Below are 19,662 nucleotides of genomic sequence, written 5' to 3'. Positions count from 1 at the left end.
AAACTGACAGCCTCAGCAGCGTTTTATCTGTGTTTCAAATATAGAAAAAATAAAACGGCAGCGTATGCCAGTTTTAAATTTGACAGTAGAACTGTTCGAATAAATAAAACTAAAACGGCTTGCTGGGGATACGTTTGTTTCAGTTTCAGTTTTATTGTCAACCACCTATATGAATCTTACAGCTGCTGAATTTAGTGTTATAGAACTTCTAGCTACTGAATTTGCTCTAAGGGCATATCCAGTAGTGTTCTAGTTCTAGATGTATAAATTATGTCAGTTTTAAAATTTAAATTTAGAAATTATAACAAAATAAACTGGCAGCCCCAGCAGCGTTTTATCTGTGTTTCAACTATATAAAAAATAGAACGGCAGCGTATACCAGTTTTGACTTTGACAGTAGAACTGTTCGAATAAATAAAACTAAAACGGCTTGCTGGGGATACGTTTGTTTCAGTTTTATTGTAGACCACCCATATGAATCTTGCAGCTGCTGAATTTGCTCTAAGCTTTTTCTGCGTGTATACTTTATAGAAAAATGAAGCCCGCAAACATTTTTTTCGGATTTACAGAGTTTTGCAACCCTGCCTGAAGATATTCCAAATTTTTACCTAGCATCTCTGGTGGCAGCCAGCGATGTCAGATCTACGGAAACTTCCGTAGATCTACAAATTCAAAGATATTCTACGGACCTACAGATCCGTAGACAAAATCCACGGCAATTGGATTTTTCCTACGGAATTCTACGGAAATTTGTCAACGGAGAACTACGGGAATTTATCAATGGAGAACTACGGGAACTAGTCTTGTCTGGCGAGTAAAAAACGCTTTCCACCGGCGGGAGAGTTTCCGAGAAAAATCAATCTACGGAAATGGCACTACTAACTTCTGGCATCGCTGGTGGCAGCTAGGGATGTCGGAAATTTCGGATTACTCGATTATTTAGTAATCGAGTATAATTTTGAAACTAATCGATTGAAACTTAATCGATTATCTGGGTTATTATTCGATTACTCGATTATTCATTCGATTATTACTATGGGATTTTCTTAATTATTCGATTAGCTCAATAATCGAATATTAGTTTTGAGTCAATCGATTCAATATTACTCGATTATCTGGGTCATTAATCGATTACTCGATTAATCGATCGATACTACGACATCCCTAGTGGCAGCTCTTTTTTCATTTTCAGCAGTATCAAAATGGCCGTATAGAGTAAAAATATCGAATAGTTTTCAATTTCACTGAAATAATGGATATCAAATGTAGAGAATATCGGAACTATTTTAACTGTTTAAAAACTGTAATTCATAGAACCTTTGTGCATAAAGTTAATCATCGAAAACTCATTGGTGGTTGCAAAAAAATTGGTGTTCAGTATCATCATTACTCGCATCGTGCGAAGAAAAATTTGTGCGATAGGCTACTACAACATATGCTTCAAGAGTACTCAGAAAAGATTTTTACAAGTGCAGAAATATGTGAATGCTTGTATGTCAAGAATTATGTGATGGAACTGGTAGTTTGTACTGATTTTTGAAAATAGGCGTAATAGTACACATACTTGACGTTGAGTGATACCAGGGAAATTGAAATTTCATCTTAAGCAGCGATAATGGCATCAGACCTGAATTGGAACTCAAATATTACAGGCATAGGTCCACAATTAAAAATGACACCATCACAAAATAAACCAATGTTGCTGGATCGTAAATGTACGGCTAATGAAAAGATGTCAAATAAAAGTTCCTTAGGCTTCGTTGCAAACATTGTCCAAAAAATGTTTAACATGCTGAAACCTGTTGAAATGCCTCTTACTGTATTAGACAGAAACAAACAATCATTGTCTGCTCCTGATATATTTGTCGACATGGATATCAACACTCCGGTGTTTGATACCTGTAGAACTAGACTTACTGTTCCAGAAGACAAAGAATCTAGTGATCATATGTCACTTTCTGTTGGTAATATGCCTTTCGATTGGTATTCAGTCGAAAAAACGGGGACTAATGAAAGCTGTTCCTGGCGATTTAAAAAAACAACCGGAGCTTATCAGGAAGTAGATTGGTCTTTAAGTAAGAAAAAGCGCCCCAAGACTCGTAGGTGTTTCAACCGTCACAGTAAATCAAGGATAGTTGGCAAAAATCTGAATGAGAAAAATCGTCATAATTTGTCAGTGGATATATTGGAAGATTATCGGCAAATTCCAAACGACATTGAATTGGAATCGGAGATTGAATATTGTGATTCTGGTATGAGCGAAAACTTTAAAAAAGAGAGAAATCTAGAATTAACGTCTATTAATGCATCAAATGCAAGATATTCTTTAAATCTATCAGAAGAATTCTTTCCAACGATTGGTTTCTCGGTAACAAATAACTCTGAAATGGAAATATTCGATGACAAAATAAGGCAGGCTTCAGAATGTGACAGCGAAAACAGTTTTGTGATATTTTCCGAAGATATATATCTAACAACGCCTTCCGCAAGCCCAAAGAGAAGGAACGATCTCTGTTCGGCAATTAATAACTTGTTTTCTACGACTTCATCACGGCAGCGAGAGAAACATATTTCAGAATGCAGTGACGACAGTATTGTTTTTTGTTATGATAATAAACATAGTAATGCAGATTGTCATTTGAATAACAGCGCTGACACGGATAATGAAAACGATTCATCCGATAAAGAGAGTATCGACGAAGAAAGTGATGGAGATCTTTCCCAACCGCCGGATTCGGGTTTCGAGGAGAAAAAGGTATATGGTTCATAAATAATAGCATTTTTCAATTTACTTATACCTTCAACGGTACAATTTATAAAAAGGGATGGATCATTTTTGTGTATTGGTTTAGCGGTTCAATGCATAGGGCACTGGTCTTACAAGCCAGTTGTATGTTCGAACCCCGACCCGGAAGGATTCTTAGTGTCAGTAGGATCGTACCACTAGCTATGGAATGGTTCTGTACGCTATGAATTGGCTGCCAAGTCTTTGTATGAAAAAGATTGGTTTAATTCCACAAAAAGAAACTAATTTTAAGACTTTACTATTTCTATGTTAGTTTGAGTGATACCGTTATACCCGGCCTCCTGTCACGACCACCCATCTGACACCGGTATGTGAGCACCAGCCCTTTGAAAGTATACCGATTACGATGAGCCCCTCGCCTTTCGAGCCCCAAACACTGCGATGTTTTGATACTCATCGCGACTCTCAAATTGTGAATATTATCTCCACTTGATGTCCATTTTCATACCGGTGTCAGATGGGTGGTTATACCTTTAAATACCAGTTAAATTGCATTTTTTTAAATGAATACTGTGCTGGGCATGGAAATTGCATGTTTTTAATGAGTACTGTGCTGGGTATGGAAAGTGAAGCGTTGGGTTTATAATTCTAATGTACAGTCTGTTACATAAGATAGTGGTCACGATTCCTCGCGATCGGTAAAGTGGTATGGTGTGATTTTTTTAACACAATATATATATATATATATATATATATATATATATATATATATATATATATATATATATATATATATATATATATATATATATATATATATATATATATATATATATATATATATATATATATATTTCATCAACTTAAAAATGTAATAACAAACAAACAACATGTCTTTGTTTAAGGCCGCTCAATTACAACAAATCTCTTAGAATTCATGACATTTACTCTGAATGCAATAAACGCTGGTAACTACGGAGAAACTCTTTACACTAACTTTAGCAAAGCTTTCGACCGTATTGACATACCATTACTTCTACACAAACTACAAAAATATGGCATAAAACATACTCTTCTGGAATGGCTCAAATCATACTTTACGAATCGTGTACAGGTAGTCCGCTTTCAAAACATACTGTCTGAACCAATTAATGTAACCTCTGGCGTACCTCTGGGTCCTCACTTAGGGCCTCTCCTTTTCATTTTCATATAAACGACATTTCCTTCATACTCAAAAATCTGAAAATGCTTATATATACAGACGACATGAAACTGTTAAATTAAAGAAATTAAAAATATCAACGACGCTATAATATTCCAGAACGAAATCAATCTATTCCACATTTGGTGCTGCAAAAGTCTATTCCAACTCAATGTAAAAAAATGTAACTCAATAACTTTCAGCAGGAAAAATTAAACTATATCTATAAACATACATCTAGGAAATCAACTTGTAGAAAAATGTGAAATTGTACGAGATTTAGGCGTAATCTTAGACTACAAGCTCACTTTTATGGAACACTACAATACCATAATCAATAAAGCAAATAGCATGCTGGGCTTTATTAAACGCTTCAGTCATAATTTTCAGGACCCATACACAGTTAAAATATTATACAGTACATATATGTCAGACCTATTTTTGAATATTGTAGCGTAGTATGGAATTCATACAATATTATTCACGAAGAACGTATCGAAACTATTCACAATTTCTTTTATATGCACTTCGTAAATTAAACTAGACAGCCCTCCCGTGGTTGATGGGCTTGACGGTATTGCAAACATCATCAGATACGATTAATTATTGTTACAATTTAATATAAATATGCGTTAGAACTTTTAGTTTAATTATTGAGTGAGGCATGAAACGATTTGAATAAGATGTTGATTGCAGCACGCTCCAACATCCGGGGTTGGAGAGGCCGGTAGGGCTTAACTGAGCTCTTTTTTATGTTTCATTTTCATACTACCGGCCCTTATTACCGGAGTGAAGTGGAAATTAAACGAAATGAACGTACCCCAGTCAGGTTTCATACGATAACTGAATAGTTGAATGGTGAGTTAAGTTCATCTTTGACGTTTATTCTGTGAGGTTTGTTGTGCTCGTGTGGGATCTGATGGATGAGGTGATATGTGAGTGAAGTGGAATGCAAGAACGGTAATAAAGGCCACCGTTTCAGCTCAGGACTAACGATCGACCAATAAAAGAGATAGAAATTGGGTGACGGCATCCCCTTTTATCTCAAATCCATTAGTCATTTCATATATGAAAACCATTGGTTAGAGCGAGATCTGTTGTGTCTGTTCGATAGATTGACTTCGAGAGTGAGATGAGGTTAAGAGTATTTCGCGTCGCTATAACAGAGATATCGCACATTTTCTGAACTACTTTTATGCGGTATTGCTTATCAGATATGAAGCAAAGATTTTGTATTTGATTTCATCACAATTCATTTATTGAAAGTCTAGTAATCGGTAGAATAATATGGTGACTCTATTAATGAAATGACTATTGGCACAATGACTTTAGTTTAAAACCTATTAGAATAGAAATAGTAAATCAATGTTACAATGTTTGCGTGTGAAATACATATTTGTATATATATGTATATGTATGTACACATGTGTGTGTATGTATGCATGTATGTGTGTATGTCAGTATAAATATATACAGGCCTTGGTGCCTGTATATATTTATACATGTATGTATGTATGCGTTGTATCAAACCGTATATGGTGATAAATTTCGATTGTGAGTGAATAAGATGTTGATTGCATTACGCTCCAACATCCGGAGTTGGAGAGGCCGGTACGGTAACTGAGCTCTTTTTATGTTTTATTTTCATACTACCGGTCCCTATTACCAGTGTGAAGTGGAAGTTAAGTGGAGTGAACGTATCCCAATTGGGTTTCACACGATGACAACCGGTAAACGGTGAATCGAGTCCATATTTGACGTTTATTGGTGGTTTGTGTACAATGGATTACTGTGGAATGAGATAGAATATTGTAGAATAGAACGAAATAATAATGACTTAACCAAAGAACAAACCACTGATAGCTGTCAAACGATGTTCATCCAGTGTGTTTTGTGAGGATGTATCGTTTGGGACCTGATGGGTAGGATGATGTGTGAGTGAAGTGTAAGAGTAACTGCATGCAAGAATGGTAATAAAGGCCACCGTTTCAGCTCAGGATTAGCGATCGACCATTAGAAGAGATAGAAATTGGGTAACGGTACCCCCATTCATCTCAAATCCAAATTTTTTTTCAAATAATTTTGGAATGCATGAGATAATGACTATTCCACGGTAGTTCCGAATGTTAGATTTTGCACCAGATTTAAATATTGGTACAAGAAAGGAAGATTTCCATGCTTTAGGAAAAGTACATTTAGTAAGTGATAAGCTAAAAAGTAGTTGTAGTAGTAGTGTAAGTTCTTCAGAAAGATTTTTTAAGAATATTTGTGGTATACTATCAGGTCCAGGCCCTTTTGAGGCGTCTGAGTTTTTCAGTGCTGTCGAAATGTCATGTTCTGATAGATAGTTTACAGAGATGGAGTTGAAAAATGCCGGTATGAAAGAGAAGTATTCACGGTCACGGTCAGTTTCTGAATAAGATGTATATACCTTACCTTACCTAACAGCTATAGGCATGGGGTGTCCTTTGATGTATCAAGCATACGTCTCCGCATAACTCGGTCCATGGCTGCTCGTCGCCAGCCACTCATGGCACGGATGCTTCTGAGATCACCCCCCACTTGATCGATCCACCTTGCTCGCTGCGCTCTTCTTCTTGTACCAGTCGGATTAAATTCAAGAACCATTTTCACTGGGCTGTCGTCCGACATCCTTATGATATGTCCAGCCCATCGTAGATGACCGATTTTAGCTGTCCGTACGATAGGTGGTTCTCCTAGCAGCTGTTGCAATTCGTGATTCATACGCCGTCTCCACGTTCCGTCTTCCATCTGCACTCCGCCATAGATGGTCCTCAGTACCTTTCTTTCGAAAACACTGAGGGCGCGTTGGTCCTCTGCAAACATAGTCCATGTCTCGTGGCTATAAAGAACAACCGGTCTAATGAGCGTTTTGTCGATGGTCAATTTCGTGCGGTGGCGTACTTTTCTCGATTGAAGGATTTTTCTGAGTCCAAAGTACGCACGATTCCCTGCTAAAATACGTCTATGAATTTCTCTGCTGGTGTCACCAGTGAGCCCAAATACACGAACTCGTCAACCAACTCGATATCGTCACCGTCTATCAATATTCGTGGTGGGAGGCGTAGTGTTTCTTCTCTAGAGCCTCTTCGTTTCATGTATTTTGTTTTCAACGCATTTATGGCCAGTCCAATACGCCTAGCTTCAGCTTTCAGTCCGATGTTTCCGTCATCTTCTCAAGGTTAAGTGTCACAATATCAATATCGTCAGCGAAGTCAAAAAGTTGTACGGACTTTCGGAAGATCGTGCCACTCGTGTCGATCCTCGCTCTTCGAACACACCTTCCAGGGCAATATTGAACAAGATACAAGAAAATCCATCACCTTGACGTAGCCCTTTCCGAGACTCGAAGGGACTCAAGAGCGTCCCAGATACTCGGACGTACCACATCACTCTATCCATCGTTGCTTTGACCAATCGCGTCAGTTTATCCGGAAAACCATATTTGTGCATTATCTGCCATAGCTGATCTCGATCGATTGTGTCGTATGCCGCTTTGAAGTCAATGAATAGGTGATGCGTGGGTATGTTGTATTCACGACACTTCTGGAGTACTTGTTTTATCGCGAATATGTGATCCGTAGTGGCGCGGGCTCCAGTAAATCCCGCTTGGTACGGCCCTACGAATTCCTTAGCTATTGGTGATAGACGACGGCAAAGGATTTGGGAGAGTACCTTGTAGGCAGCGTTCAGCAATGTGATTGCGCGGTAATTGCAACAATCTAGCTTATCGCCCTTTTTGTAGACGGGACATACCACTCCATCCATCCATTCCTGCGGTAGAATCTCCTCCTCCCAAATCCTAGAAATCATACAGTGCAGCGCTCTAGCCAGTGCCTCTCCTCCATGTTTGAGCAGCTCGCCTGGCAACTGGTCATTGCCCGTGGCTTTGTTGTTCCTCAGCTTGCCGATCTCCTCACTTATCTCCGACATGATCAGGGGCTGGGAATCTGTCGTCGGCTGAGCGTGCACCCAGATTGATTCCTGTACCGTTCTCTGTATTTTGTGTTTCGCTATTCAGATGCTCGTCATAGTACTGCTTCCACCTGTCGATCACCTCACGTTCGTTCGTGGGAAGGTTACCACTGGTATCTGCACATTTCGGCCTGTGGTGTGAAGCCTCTACGTGAGCGGTTCACCTTTTCATAGAACTTCCGTGTGTCATTTGCGCGGTACAGCTGTTCCATCGCTTCGCGATCTTGGTCTTCCTGGTGGCGCTTTTTCCTCCGGAAAACAGTGTTCTGTCTGTTCCGTGCCTGTCTGTATTGTTCCTCGTTCGCTCTCGTGCGGTGTTGCAGCATCCTCGCCCTTGCTGCATTCTTCCCTTCGACCAACTGCTGACATTCGCCGTCAAACCAGTCATTTCCTCGATTCGATAACCTCGTACCTAGAACGGTTGCAGCAGTGCTACTCACGGCGGACCTTATGTTCCTGCAGCCGTCTTCAAGAGTCGCCGCGCCAAGCTGCTCTTCCGTTGGTACCACTAACTCCAGTTGTTGCGCGTATTCCTCTGCAGTACGAATGCTACGTAGCTGCTCGAGATTGAGTCCCGGCGTTCCTGTGCGACGAGTATTGTGCACCGTCGATAGTTTTGAGCGCATACAAACCGCGACAAGGTAGTGGTCAGAATCAATATTGGCACTGCGGTAAGTGCGGACATTGATGACGTCGGAGATGAATCGCCCGTCGATGAGAACGTGGTCGATTTGATTTTCCGTGTGTTGATCCGGTGATCTCCAGGTGGCTTTGTGGATATCTTTGCGTGGAAAGAAGGTGCTTCGAACTACCATTCCTCGGGAGGCTGCAAAGTTTACGCATCGCTTCCTTCTCGTCATCCGGTCTCGTCTCATGTGGGCAGTACACGTTGATGATGCTATAATTGAAGAAACGGCCATTGATTTTCAATACGCACATTCTATCACTGATTGGCTGCCACCCAATCACGCGCTGGCGCATCTTGCCCAACACTACAAATCCCGTTCCTAGAACGTTCCTTGTGCCACAGCTACCGTCCAACAAAGTTCCTGCAGTGCTACGACATCGAAGCCGCGGATTTGAAGCTCATCATGCAGCATTCGGTCGTATCCTGGGAAGCCAAGCGATTTGCAGTTCCATGTGCCAAGCTTCCAATCGTAGTCCTTTGTTCGTTGCGTAGGTCTTTGCCGATTATTCCGAGTCGTATTTCCTTCTTGATCGTTTTACGGAGTTTACTTGATGTAGATTTGAAATTCTGTCGAAAAAGTAGTGCAATGTTTCGTTTTCTCCTACGACTGGAAGTAATATTGATTCATTTTCAATGTCAGAAATGAGGTCCGCATTACGTTGATTGATGTCGCCAAAAATATGAAGCTTTACTTCAGGTTCCATATTCAAAATAATTGTGTCTAAAGATTTAAAGAATAATTCAAAAGAGATTTTGTTCGCATTTTCGGGTGGGAAGTAGACAGAGCAGTAAACATGTTCTCCCAATATTAAGACTTTGGCCCATACATGCTCAAATTCTTTATATTTAGGAGTAATAATTTCTTCAGAAGTAAAGCAAGAGTTAATGGCTATGAGGACTCCACCTCCTGATTTTTTCTGACAGAGAGATAAAGAGGTCGTGCCGAAATACGTTAAAATTATTTCCAAATACTTCATCGCTAACACTTTCATCCCAGCTGCTTTCAGTTCCAAGGATTACGTCGAAAGAGGAAGTTATTAAATTTTGATTAATTTCTTTCATTTTGGCCGGGCTTTTCATGCGGTTGAAATTTGGGCAATGAACCAAAATTTCAAACACATTTTGTCTATGAAGCGAAGAGGTATTTGAGAATTCTGGAATACTTACATTACTAATTTCTGCGTCTATTCTTTCGTCAAAGGGCGTCATTTGTTCCGAAAAATCGGCTGATAAAACTTACTAGTACTGTCGCGTACTTGCTGTAAGTGACGAGTCCGCTCACTGGACAAATAATTTCGGTATGCGTCGAGGTCTGCTGCTTCGTCCGGTTTAAGTCCATATTCATTATGCACTTAAATGAAGATACACTGGATATGTTCAGGTGATGTAGGAAGTCCTTCAGACGCGAGCAGCATTTTAGACTTATTGGAGTTTGTCCTTCAATGCAGACGTTGGAAGATTGGTCCTTCATGCATGCTAGATACAGCCGCACAATGTTGAAAATTTTCGGGTCACGAAGTCTAGCTTTCAAGAAGTGACCGTCGCCAGTTGTAGACTGTTCAGTAAGACGAACAATTGAAGGTCGCATAGGGTCCAGTTCAAATTGGCTGTCCTTAGCACTGTTAAGTGAAAAAGTCGGAATGTTGTCCATAATTTGGCTATTATTAGTAGATGACGATGGTATGATGATGTTATTTTCCGAGTGTTGTTTGTTGAAATTACTTTTTGTTGGATAACTTCTATATGGGTTTATGGTTTCGCCCTTTTGAAAGTTTACAAATGTAGAGACAATACTAGCACTTGGAGGTCCAGAGAATTGAGTTCATGCTGCTGCCAATAATTCCTTATCGGAAGACAATTTTTGTTTAGGAGGTGCCAAATAATTTTCGGAATTATTGCTTTTGCTGTTATACTTGTTACTCAATTGTCTATTTTCCGTGCGTATTTGTTGCTGTCGTTTACGTTGTTTACGCCTTCGAATAGCATTTTCAGCTTGTTTTTCTTGAAAACGGCGAGTTCTTTGTTTTGAGTCGTCAAATGGGAGATAAGCGTCTATGATGACATTTGGTCAATAGAACGGCGTCGACTGGGTGCTATCGCCTTCTGCGTTAGTAGCAGAATGAGAGGGTGCGAAATGACTTGTAGTTTGAAGTTCATCCTAAAGTGCAATATTTATGGTAGTATATTGCCACGTGTGGTTCTGTTGTTTGTTGCGTTATTTGTTATATATTGAATTGAATTATATTACATTGTATTATATATTGTTGTTATTATTATTATTAATATTATTATTATCATTATTTTTATTATTATTATTATTATTATAATTATTATTATGATTAACAAAGAAATATTATATTTCCTGCAGTACTGCGACGAAAGAAGCATAACTTACACTGCGACATCAACTGTTATACATTGTATCAGCATATTATTTCATATAGTATCTTCTGTTATGTTATATTATGTTGTATGATAGATAGACGTGCATCAAGGACCTCGGCGTTTTTCTTGACGAGCAGTTAACATTCAAGCAGCACACCAACTACATTGTGGCTAAAGCTTCTCGCTGCCTTGAATTCGTGATGAGAATGGCTAAGCATTTTACGGATGTTTACTGCTTGAAATATCTATACTGTTCACTCGTTCGCTCTACTCTGAAATATTGTTCAGCTGTTTGGAACCCTCACTACCTCAATGGCGTTAATAGAATCGAGTCGATTCAACGTAGATTCGTTCGATTCGCTCTTCGTCGTTTACCTTAGATCAATCCTCGCCAACTACCGAGCTATGAAAGTCGCGGATTGCTAATCGGTCTAGACACAATGCAAGTAAGACGGGAGCTATCGCGTGCTTTAATGATAGCAGATGTTTTGAATGATAGGATCGACTGCCCCACTTTCAGAACAAATTGGCTCAAATGGCACGTTCCCCTTGATATTTGGAGATTTGTGCCCCACTTTGCTCCATGAAAAAAAAAACATCAATGTTCGTCCTCGAGATCTCCACAACAACGCTTTTTTTCGACTTCCTTTACGCCGCACTAACTACGGGATAAACGGTGCAATTATCGACTTACAACGGTCATTCAATCGAGTGTCATCTGAGTTCGACTTCAATCTTTCACGGCATACCAAATTCTTACATAGTATTAGAATTAATCATTAGGACCACATCGTGTCTGTTGATTTTACATCAAATAAATAAATACAATAAATAAATAAATAAATGAAATGCACATATAGGGCATGCCAAAAATTATAACAATAGGAAGAAATATAAGAGATAACTGACAGCAAACAAAAAGCAATTATTATCATTGACTACCATATACTACCAACTGCTGGTTATGCTAGAATAAAAAAGACAATTCTTCAATAATTTATAAGGGCATGATTGGATAAAGACGTAGAAAATTGTAGAAATATGTAACATACTGAAATAATACAAGGTACATTCTTCAACATATCACCATCAATCCATAGGAGCATTAGGAAACTCAAAGAAATCATACTTTCTTAAGAATAAATTGTGGAAACCTTCCTTTCGTATGGGCATATTAGATGAAATACTTTCAATTTGCTTACAATACAACAATTTATCTATAAACGGAAAAAAAACAATTCCGATTAGTTTGCCTTGAGTATTCAAGAAAACGAGGAACCATTATACGATATCGAGAACTACCTTAAAATCCTAAAGCAAATTACAAATAACACAACGAGAACCTGTTAGATTCAAAATCTAGAAGATACAAAAATTATAACGAGAGCAAAACAGAAAAAAAAACTTAGAACTAGCTGACCCGTCGAACTTCGTCTTCTTTAATTGAATGTGTGAATTTTTCAAATGGGCGTATTGCACGTTTAAAATAAAATATTCATTTATGAGTACCACAAATACTTATTTTCGACTTCAATACGAACTGTCAAAAGTTGGGTACTTTTTGACATGTAAAACTGAGCGAAATATTACACACATCAATATCGTTGGTCAACGAAATAAATGGGTTAAATTATACCCAAAAAGTGGTTGAAAATTTTTGAATGCGTCGTGGAAGTGAAAGAATAGTATTTTGAAAATCATCATAACTTGTGCATGGTTTGCCTATTCGTGTAGTTTTAGTAAGTTCTGGCTAGTTATTCTAATTTGGGGTCCCATTTTTGACACATTCGCTTTACCCATTATTGAGAAAAGGATATTTAGCCATTATGAGTTTTTACAGTTTTGTCGGAAATGAGTCAAATGATACACAAAATGGGGACTTAAATCTAACCGTGTAGCAAGTGATATTGTTTATGTTTGCTTCTATTGAATACTAAGCCATTTCTATAAGATAGCGAAATTAAAAGTATGGTTACTCTCCTTCAAATTGATTTCGCATATTATCAATGGCTTCGTGGCTTGGTCGCCATTGCATTCAAAGACACAATAGGGTATTTCAAACCAAAAGTCGAATCGTTGAAAATCGTCAGAAGGAAAGATCACCCGCGTCGTGTCATCAAACGGGAACGAAACACCACTTTCGATGGTAGAGCTCTCACTTGCGCTCTTGTCATGTAATAATAATGCTCCGGTACTACACAGAATCAAATTCAACTTGTTGAAAAATCTGGCTGACACCGCCAAATGCGTTTTCTGAATTTATTCAACCATCCTCCAATCACCATTCGTATCGGCCGATTGCTATACTTTATATTCGAAGATTGTTCGAAAAATTATTCTCTTTTGTCTAGACAATTGGGTCGAAACTAATGGTTTACTTTTAGATACAGAATTTGGTTTCCACAGAGGCAAAGGAACGAACGATTGTTTTGCGTTGCTCTCAACAGAAATTCAAATGACATTTGCTCGTGAAGAACAAATGACATCAGTTTTCCTTAATATTGACAGGGGGTTTTCGATTCAGTTCCTATAGATATCCTATTCGCCAGGTTTTGAACACTTTTGCCTTTCTCATATAGAAAGGTTATGCAATCACTTGAAAAATCGACTAGTGAAAATTGGCCCGGAGGGCCAAGTATCATACACTATTCGACTCAGTTCATCGAACTGAGCAATGTCTGTGTGTGTGTATGTGTCAAATAATCTCACTAGGTTTTCTCGGAGATGGCTGAACCGATTTTGACAAACTTAGATTCAAATGAAAGGTCTCGTGGTCCCATACGGAATTCCTAAATTTTTTTCGGATCCGACTTCCGGTTCCGGAGTTATAGGGTAAAGTGTGTTACATATTGTACACCGTCACTTAAACCGGCGAAACAAAACACGTAAAATATATTCTAAACTGGTCTCAAAACTACACAAATCGATAGTCATTGTCAGTAGGCAACTAAACAAACCGATTCCGACTATCCTGGTTCCCGGTATCCGGTTCTGGAAGTTCCGGAAATAGTGGTCATATACACTGAGGTCTTTTTTTATGCGGTTTTTTTTACGCGACTTTTTTATGCGAATTTTCAGAGTTATGCGTTTTTTTGCGAAGTTTCAGAGTTATGCGGTTTTTTTATGCGAATTTTCAAAGTTATGCGTTTTTTTTTAAATGCGGTACGTAAATTCGCATGAAAAAGACTTCAGTGTATACCAAAATGGATCTCACTCACTTTTCTCAGCGATGGTTTGGCCGATTTCCACAAACTTAGATTCTAATGAAAGATTTCGTGGTGCTATGCGGAATTCCTGAATTTCATCCGGATCCGACTTCCGGTTCCGAAGTTATAGGGTATTCAATATTATACACCGTCACTTAAACTGGCGGAACAAAGATCGTAAAAAATGTTATACACTGGACTCTAAACCGTTATTCCCAGTCTTAGGATCAATTGAAAGGTCTTATGGTCTTGTTAAAAATTACTGCATATTTTTGAATGCAACAAACCTTTAAATCGTAATTTAGAGTGCGTTCTAGTAGAGTTTGTATGTCATGTTAGTTGGTGGCCATACGAATCGACTTTGATTATACCGGTTCTCGGGTTCCGGTGCCAGAAGTGCATATAATAGTGAACCCACTTCGTTTTCTTAAGGATGACATACGGAATCAAAACACTGTTTTATTCTGTATGTTATACTAGTTAATGCACAAACAATCTCTTGGTTTCTTCCAAAAATGGAAGAGAAAAAATTTGAATAGAATACCACAATATTATATGTACATGAGAAAGGCATCATTACACCACTAGGTGGATTAAAACAGGTTTTTATATTATCAATTGTCTGAGAAACACATGTATTTGCGTATGATGATTTGTCGACCATACTATTCAGTTACATGGGTCTTCCTCAGGATCACGCTCCTTCTATACAATTTTACGTGAACAACATTAATTAATGTATCAACACATTGTCTTGTACGCTAAGATGACTTGCCGACGACAGTGTTGTGTCTATTATAGGACTCAAAGCCGCAGATCTCCAAGTCCATTACAAGATACCCTCGACAATTTGTTAACATGGACTCTTCAAATGAGTAGATTCTTCTAGAGCCTTCCAATGAGTAGATTCTTCTAGAGACTTCCACTAATGATGCGTCTTCGTATTTCACAACTCACATTTTTGTCAGCCGTTAGAAAGGATCCGAGGTAAACAAATTCTGCTGCTACCTCGAAGGTATCTCCGTCTATCGTAACATTACTTCCTATACGAATTCTGTCGGCTGTTAAACGTGGCTCGTCGCATTACTCCTTCCAATGCGATGTTGAATAGTAGGCATGAAAATCCGTCACCTTGTCGCAGTCTCCGGCGAGATCCGAATGAACGCAAGGTGCTCATCGAAGTGTTGTTTCCAACTGTTTACGCCAAAGTGTAAGTCTCAGGAGACAGTTTAGGTGAGCTATACTGTATACACAACAGAAACCGATTAGTGATAGGATTCGAGCAGTTATACAAGCAGAAGACAGTATTAAAGATTACGATACATACTTTCCGGTACATCTTACGGTATGTGCTTTCCGGTAGAGACAAATTGTGTTCCTATAATAATGTACGCAGACTATAAAAGCGTAGTGCAGATCAGATCAGGTGCGATCGTGCGATCGTACGAGAGAACGATAGTACGATTAAACGTTAATTCATATATGTTAGTCAGTCCAAGTCTTATAGTGATCGTTGTAATAAATACAGTTAGTGTTAAATAGTATCCGCGAGTTTTCACTTCGTCGCGAGAATCCGAACACTTGTCCGACAAAACCACAAACGTTAATGTGCGCAAACACCAACTAATAATCACCTCACGTCCATCCGTTAAGAGGCTCCAGACCATATCCCTGCACATTTCGGTTTGCGGCACAGAGCTGTTTCGGGATTTGTTGAGCTTCTTGTATAATTTACGCGTTTCTTGAAAGCGGCACAGCAGTTCCATTTCATCGTATCTTCCAGGTGGCGTTTTTTCTCCCGAAATATGCCGCTTTTGTTGCTGCTTTTACTGTACCCTAGCAATCTTTTAGGGGAGCCACATTGAGCTCGCCCTTGTCTAACAACGCTGCCTCGAGATTCGCGTATGGTTAGGGACATGTGGTTGCCTTCCATCAATCAGAACGTGGTCGATTTGCGATTCCGTCTGCTGTGGTGATCTCCAGGTGTATCGATAAGGGAAACTATGTTGGAAGTATGTTCTACGAATGGTCATGTTCTTGGAGGCGTCAAAATCAATGAGTCGTAGGCCGTGAACTTTCCAATCGTCAGTCTGAACTCCTCCCGGCCTACCTGAGCGTTTAGATCTCCTATGATGATCTTGACGTCGTGGCTTGGGTAACAGTCGTACTCGTGTTCTAGCTGTGCGTAGAATGTGTCCTTGTCATCATCAGTGCTTCCGGAGTGAGGGCTGTGTACGTTGATTATGCTAAAGTTGAAGAAACGGCCCCTCAATCTGCACATTTTTTCGTCGATCGGCCACCAAACGATCACGCGCCTCTGCATGTCACCCATCACGATGGAAGCTGTTCTCAGCTCGCGTGTATTGCCGCAGCTCCGGTAGATGGTATGATCACCTCTAAACGTTCGCACCATAGATCCTTTCCAACACACCTCCTGCAGCATTACGATGCCGAATCCACGGGCCTTCAGTAGATCGGCGAGTATGCGGGTGCTCCCGATGAAGTTGAGAGATCGACAGATCCACGTACCGAGCTTCCAATCACTTTTTCGTCGCAGGGGTCATTGCCATTGGTCTCTATTCGTATTACTCTCTTGCGGATTTTTCGTTGCAGTAGTTTTTTTACGGCCGGGCACCAACCCCCTAAATTTCCGGAGGACCATAGTGCACAGTTGAGCTTAGAGTGCTTCACTGGCACTCGGACGCCGATCAGCCGCCCCTAACATGGGAAACAGGCGCTGTTGTGAGCCGCTCCTAACCTGAAGAACAGACGCTCAGGTTTGCTGAAGCAAACTCCCCTTCCCTATCAGTCAACGACTTAAGTTCCCAGCGGGGTTGGTTATCCAATCTTCCCTGAGGTTGCTCACAGTCTATCCGGTTCCACGGGGAGGTAGGGATTGGAGTTACTGGGAAGAGGCTGATGACCTCAATAGGGTCTGTGTTGCGCGTTACCCAGAGTTTACCAACCGAGTATCGAATTATCTACGGCGAAAACTGAGCTGGTTGTATTTTCTAGAAAGCGAGAACATTTAAATATCTCGGGGTCTGGTTTGACTCCAAAGGTACGAGGGGATGTCACATTAGGTATCTGAAACAAAATGTCAACAGAGAATCAACTATCTTCGTACAATAACCGGATCATGGCGGGGTGCCTATACAGGAGAACTGATCAGGTTGTACCAAACAACGATGTTTTCCGTGATGGAATATGGGAGTTTACACTTTCGCTCCGCCGCGAATACGCATTTTATTACCTTGGAAAGAATACGCCCTCAAGTGGCCCCTAATATCTTTTATAATAAATTTAGAATAGTCAACTGTGGAAAGGTGTTTTACACTGACGGATCAAACTTCAACGAGTCCTCAGTCAGAACATCACCGCTTCCTACAAACTCAGGCTTCAGTTCACGTCGTAGAATTAGATGTTATTTAGTACACCCTTGAGATCATTGCCCAAAGACCATTACTTCATTGCCACGGACAGTCAAAATTCAATAGAAGCTCTCCGGTGAAACACTTGAGAGCTTTATCTGGACAGTCCTATTTAATCGCCCTTATTCTGAATAACGTCGTATCGTTTTTTCGCTCGTATTTCATTTGTATTCCCCATAACGCTAGCAAAATCAAAGGTAGCTATGATTCGATCGAACCACATTCGATCGAAAAATCAATACGTCGTTATTCAGAATAAGGGCGAATATCTTTAGTCTGGATCCCATCGCACTGTTCCATTCCGGGCAATGAAAAGGAAGACTCTTTTGCTAAGGTAGGTACATTAGAAGGTGATATTCATGAAAGACGTTTCGCCCCCACCGTTCCCGTTTTTTCGGCATCTCTGCTGTCAACTAATAAGATCTTTTTACAGAATTTAGCTTCCTTCGTTGTTCTCCATCTTGTTAAATCTATTTTATGCATCATTGCATTACTTATTTTATGCAACATTGCATTACAATATTACCAACCGTGGCTCACCAACGGCCGCCCTTGACGATGACCAGCATGGGGGTGTTTTCCAATACGCCATCACCTCAATAGTTTTTTTTCATAAATACGTTCATTTAATAGGCATTATACATAATTTTTTCTTCGCCGTGGCATCATAATTAAATAGTAATTTTAAATTTGAAAATGCCCTCGGCTTCTTAGAGCTTAAGATTCTACTTACAATCTGTTAGGGTAAGGTGGGACAAGACTGCAAGAGGGGCAAGTGTGCCATCCCCATCATTTTCACACAGATTATACATTTTTTACCTATATAAATATTTAGGTTTACTCATTGATTATCCACGATATAATTTCATATTGCATTTATTTTTACCACTTATTTATTTAGTCGTTAGTCCAAACAAACCAGATCGCGCCATTCTTTATCTTGAAATGCTCCTCTACACAGTTCCATTATTAAAAGACATTCTGGGAAACTGCTTAAATTGAGGACATAAGTTTCATCATGATAATGGACCCAGGAAAACTTCATCAAATATTCGCGATACAACTTGCGAGTCTGAAGTTTAGCCGTCACATTCTGTTTATTATTACGACTCAGTACAGTTTTCGCCTTACACGACTTCATGCTTTGCCGGTACTTAGAAGTATGCCCTAAATTTGGATATATTTTTATTTTTCTACAGTGTAAACAGTACCGCTGAACTGTCAAGGATGAATTCTGTGACGTCACTATAAAAAATCTAATATAAAAATTAAATAGAGTGTTTATGTTAATTTGATTTTTTTTAATTTGCAGGTGCGTTTTAATCTTAATCCCGAGGTTCATGAGATACGAGCTTGGGATTTTGCATATCGTCATGCACGGAAAGGCGAGTGGGAAATGGCAGCAAGAGATCGAGAACGATTCAAGAAGCGCATTGAAGAAACAGAACATATTCTTAAACATGTGTTTGAGTGCACTTTGCGGGACCGAATATATCATGAAAGATTTTCTAGTTAGTGACATTATATAGTGGAGTCTACATTATAACTAGACGAACATCCATCTGTTATAAACCCATGGGGACAAATTTGTTTCAGTTGGATTATAGGCGAATCAGGAAAAAAATAATCAAATGAAGCATAACAAAACGAAGTCAATACACATGCTTTAGAAGTAATAAAACTTTTTCTCCGGTTTGTTAAAATAATTGATAATTTGTTATATTTATATTTTTTTTAAATAAGGTGTATAAAATATATGAATAACATTAAAATACGTTTTTAGTAAATGAATACGTATGTATACATGAACTGGGGAACAACTTGGCACAATTTTGTATCGGCATGAAAAATCATACATTTGTTTCGTGTTTCGTGAAATCGTAGGGATAAACAGTTGTTCATAGCGCAACATCTGAAAAGGGTATACTAACAAAATGAATTGTTTGAAATTAAATCATGTTCAGAAATCAGTTTTGTTTGTAAACAACTTACCGCCATTGTTGCTGTGC

The 19,662-nt window shown here is 39.2% G+C and overlaps 1 protein-coding gene across 1 annotated transcript; it reads left to right on the top strand.

The window, feature by feature from the left end:
• Positions 1 to 1,180: 1,180 nt before the first annotated feature.
• On the top strand, positions 1,181 to 19,359 carry LOC131435234 (uncharacterized). The gene is made up of 2 exons (XM_058602903.1): positions 1,181 to 2,755; positions 18,966 to 19,359. Exons 1-2 carry the CDS (start codon positions 1,616 to 1,618, stop codon positions 19,167 to 19,169), a joined length of 1,344 nt encoding a protein of 447 aa, XP_058458886.1. The 5' UTR covers positions 1,181 to 1,615; the 3' UTR covers positions 19,170 to 19,359.
• The last annotated feature ends 303 nt before the right edge of the window (positions 19,360 to 19,662 follow it).

Source organism: Malaya genurostris, chromosome 3 (assembly GCF_030247185.1).
Source record: "Malaya genurostris strain Urasoe2022 chromosome 3, Malgen_1.1, whole genome shotgun sequence".
Lineage (NCBI taxonomy): Eukaryota > Metazoa > Arthropoda > Insecta > Diptera > Culicidae > Malaya > Malaya genurostris.
This window is presented reverse-complemented; position numbering and strand designations above follow the sequence as displayed.

Coding starts and splice junctions, on each gene's coding strand:
- LOC131435234 (XM_058602903.1), top strand. CDS start 1,616: ATGGCATCAGACCTGAATTGGAACTCAAATATTACAGGCATAGGTCCA. Junction 2,756..18,965: donor CGGGTTTCGAGGAGAAAAAG/GTATATGGTTCA, acceptor TTTAATTTGCAG/GTGCGTTTTAATCTTAATCC.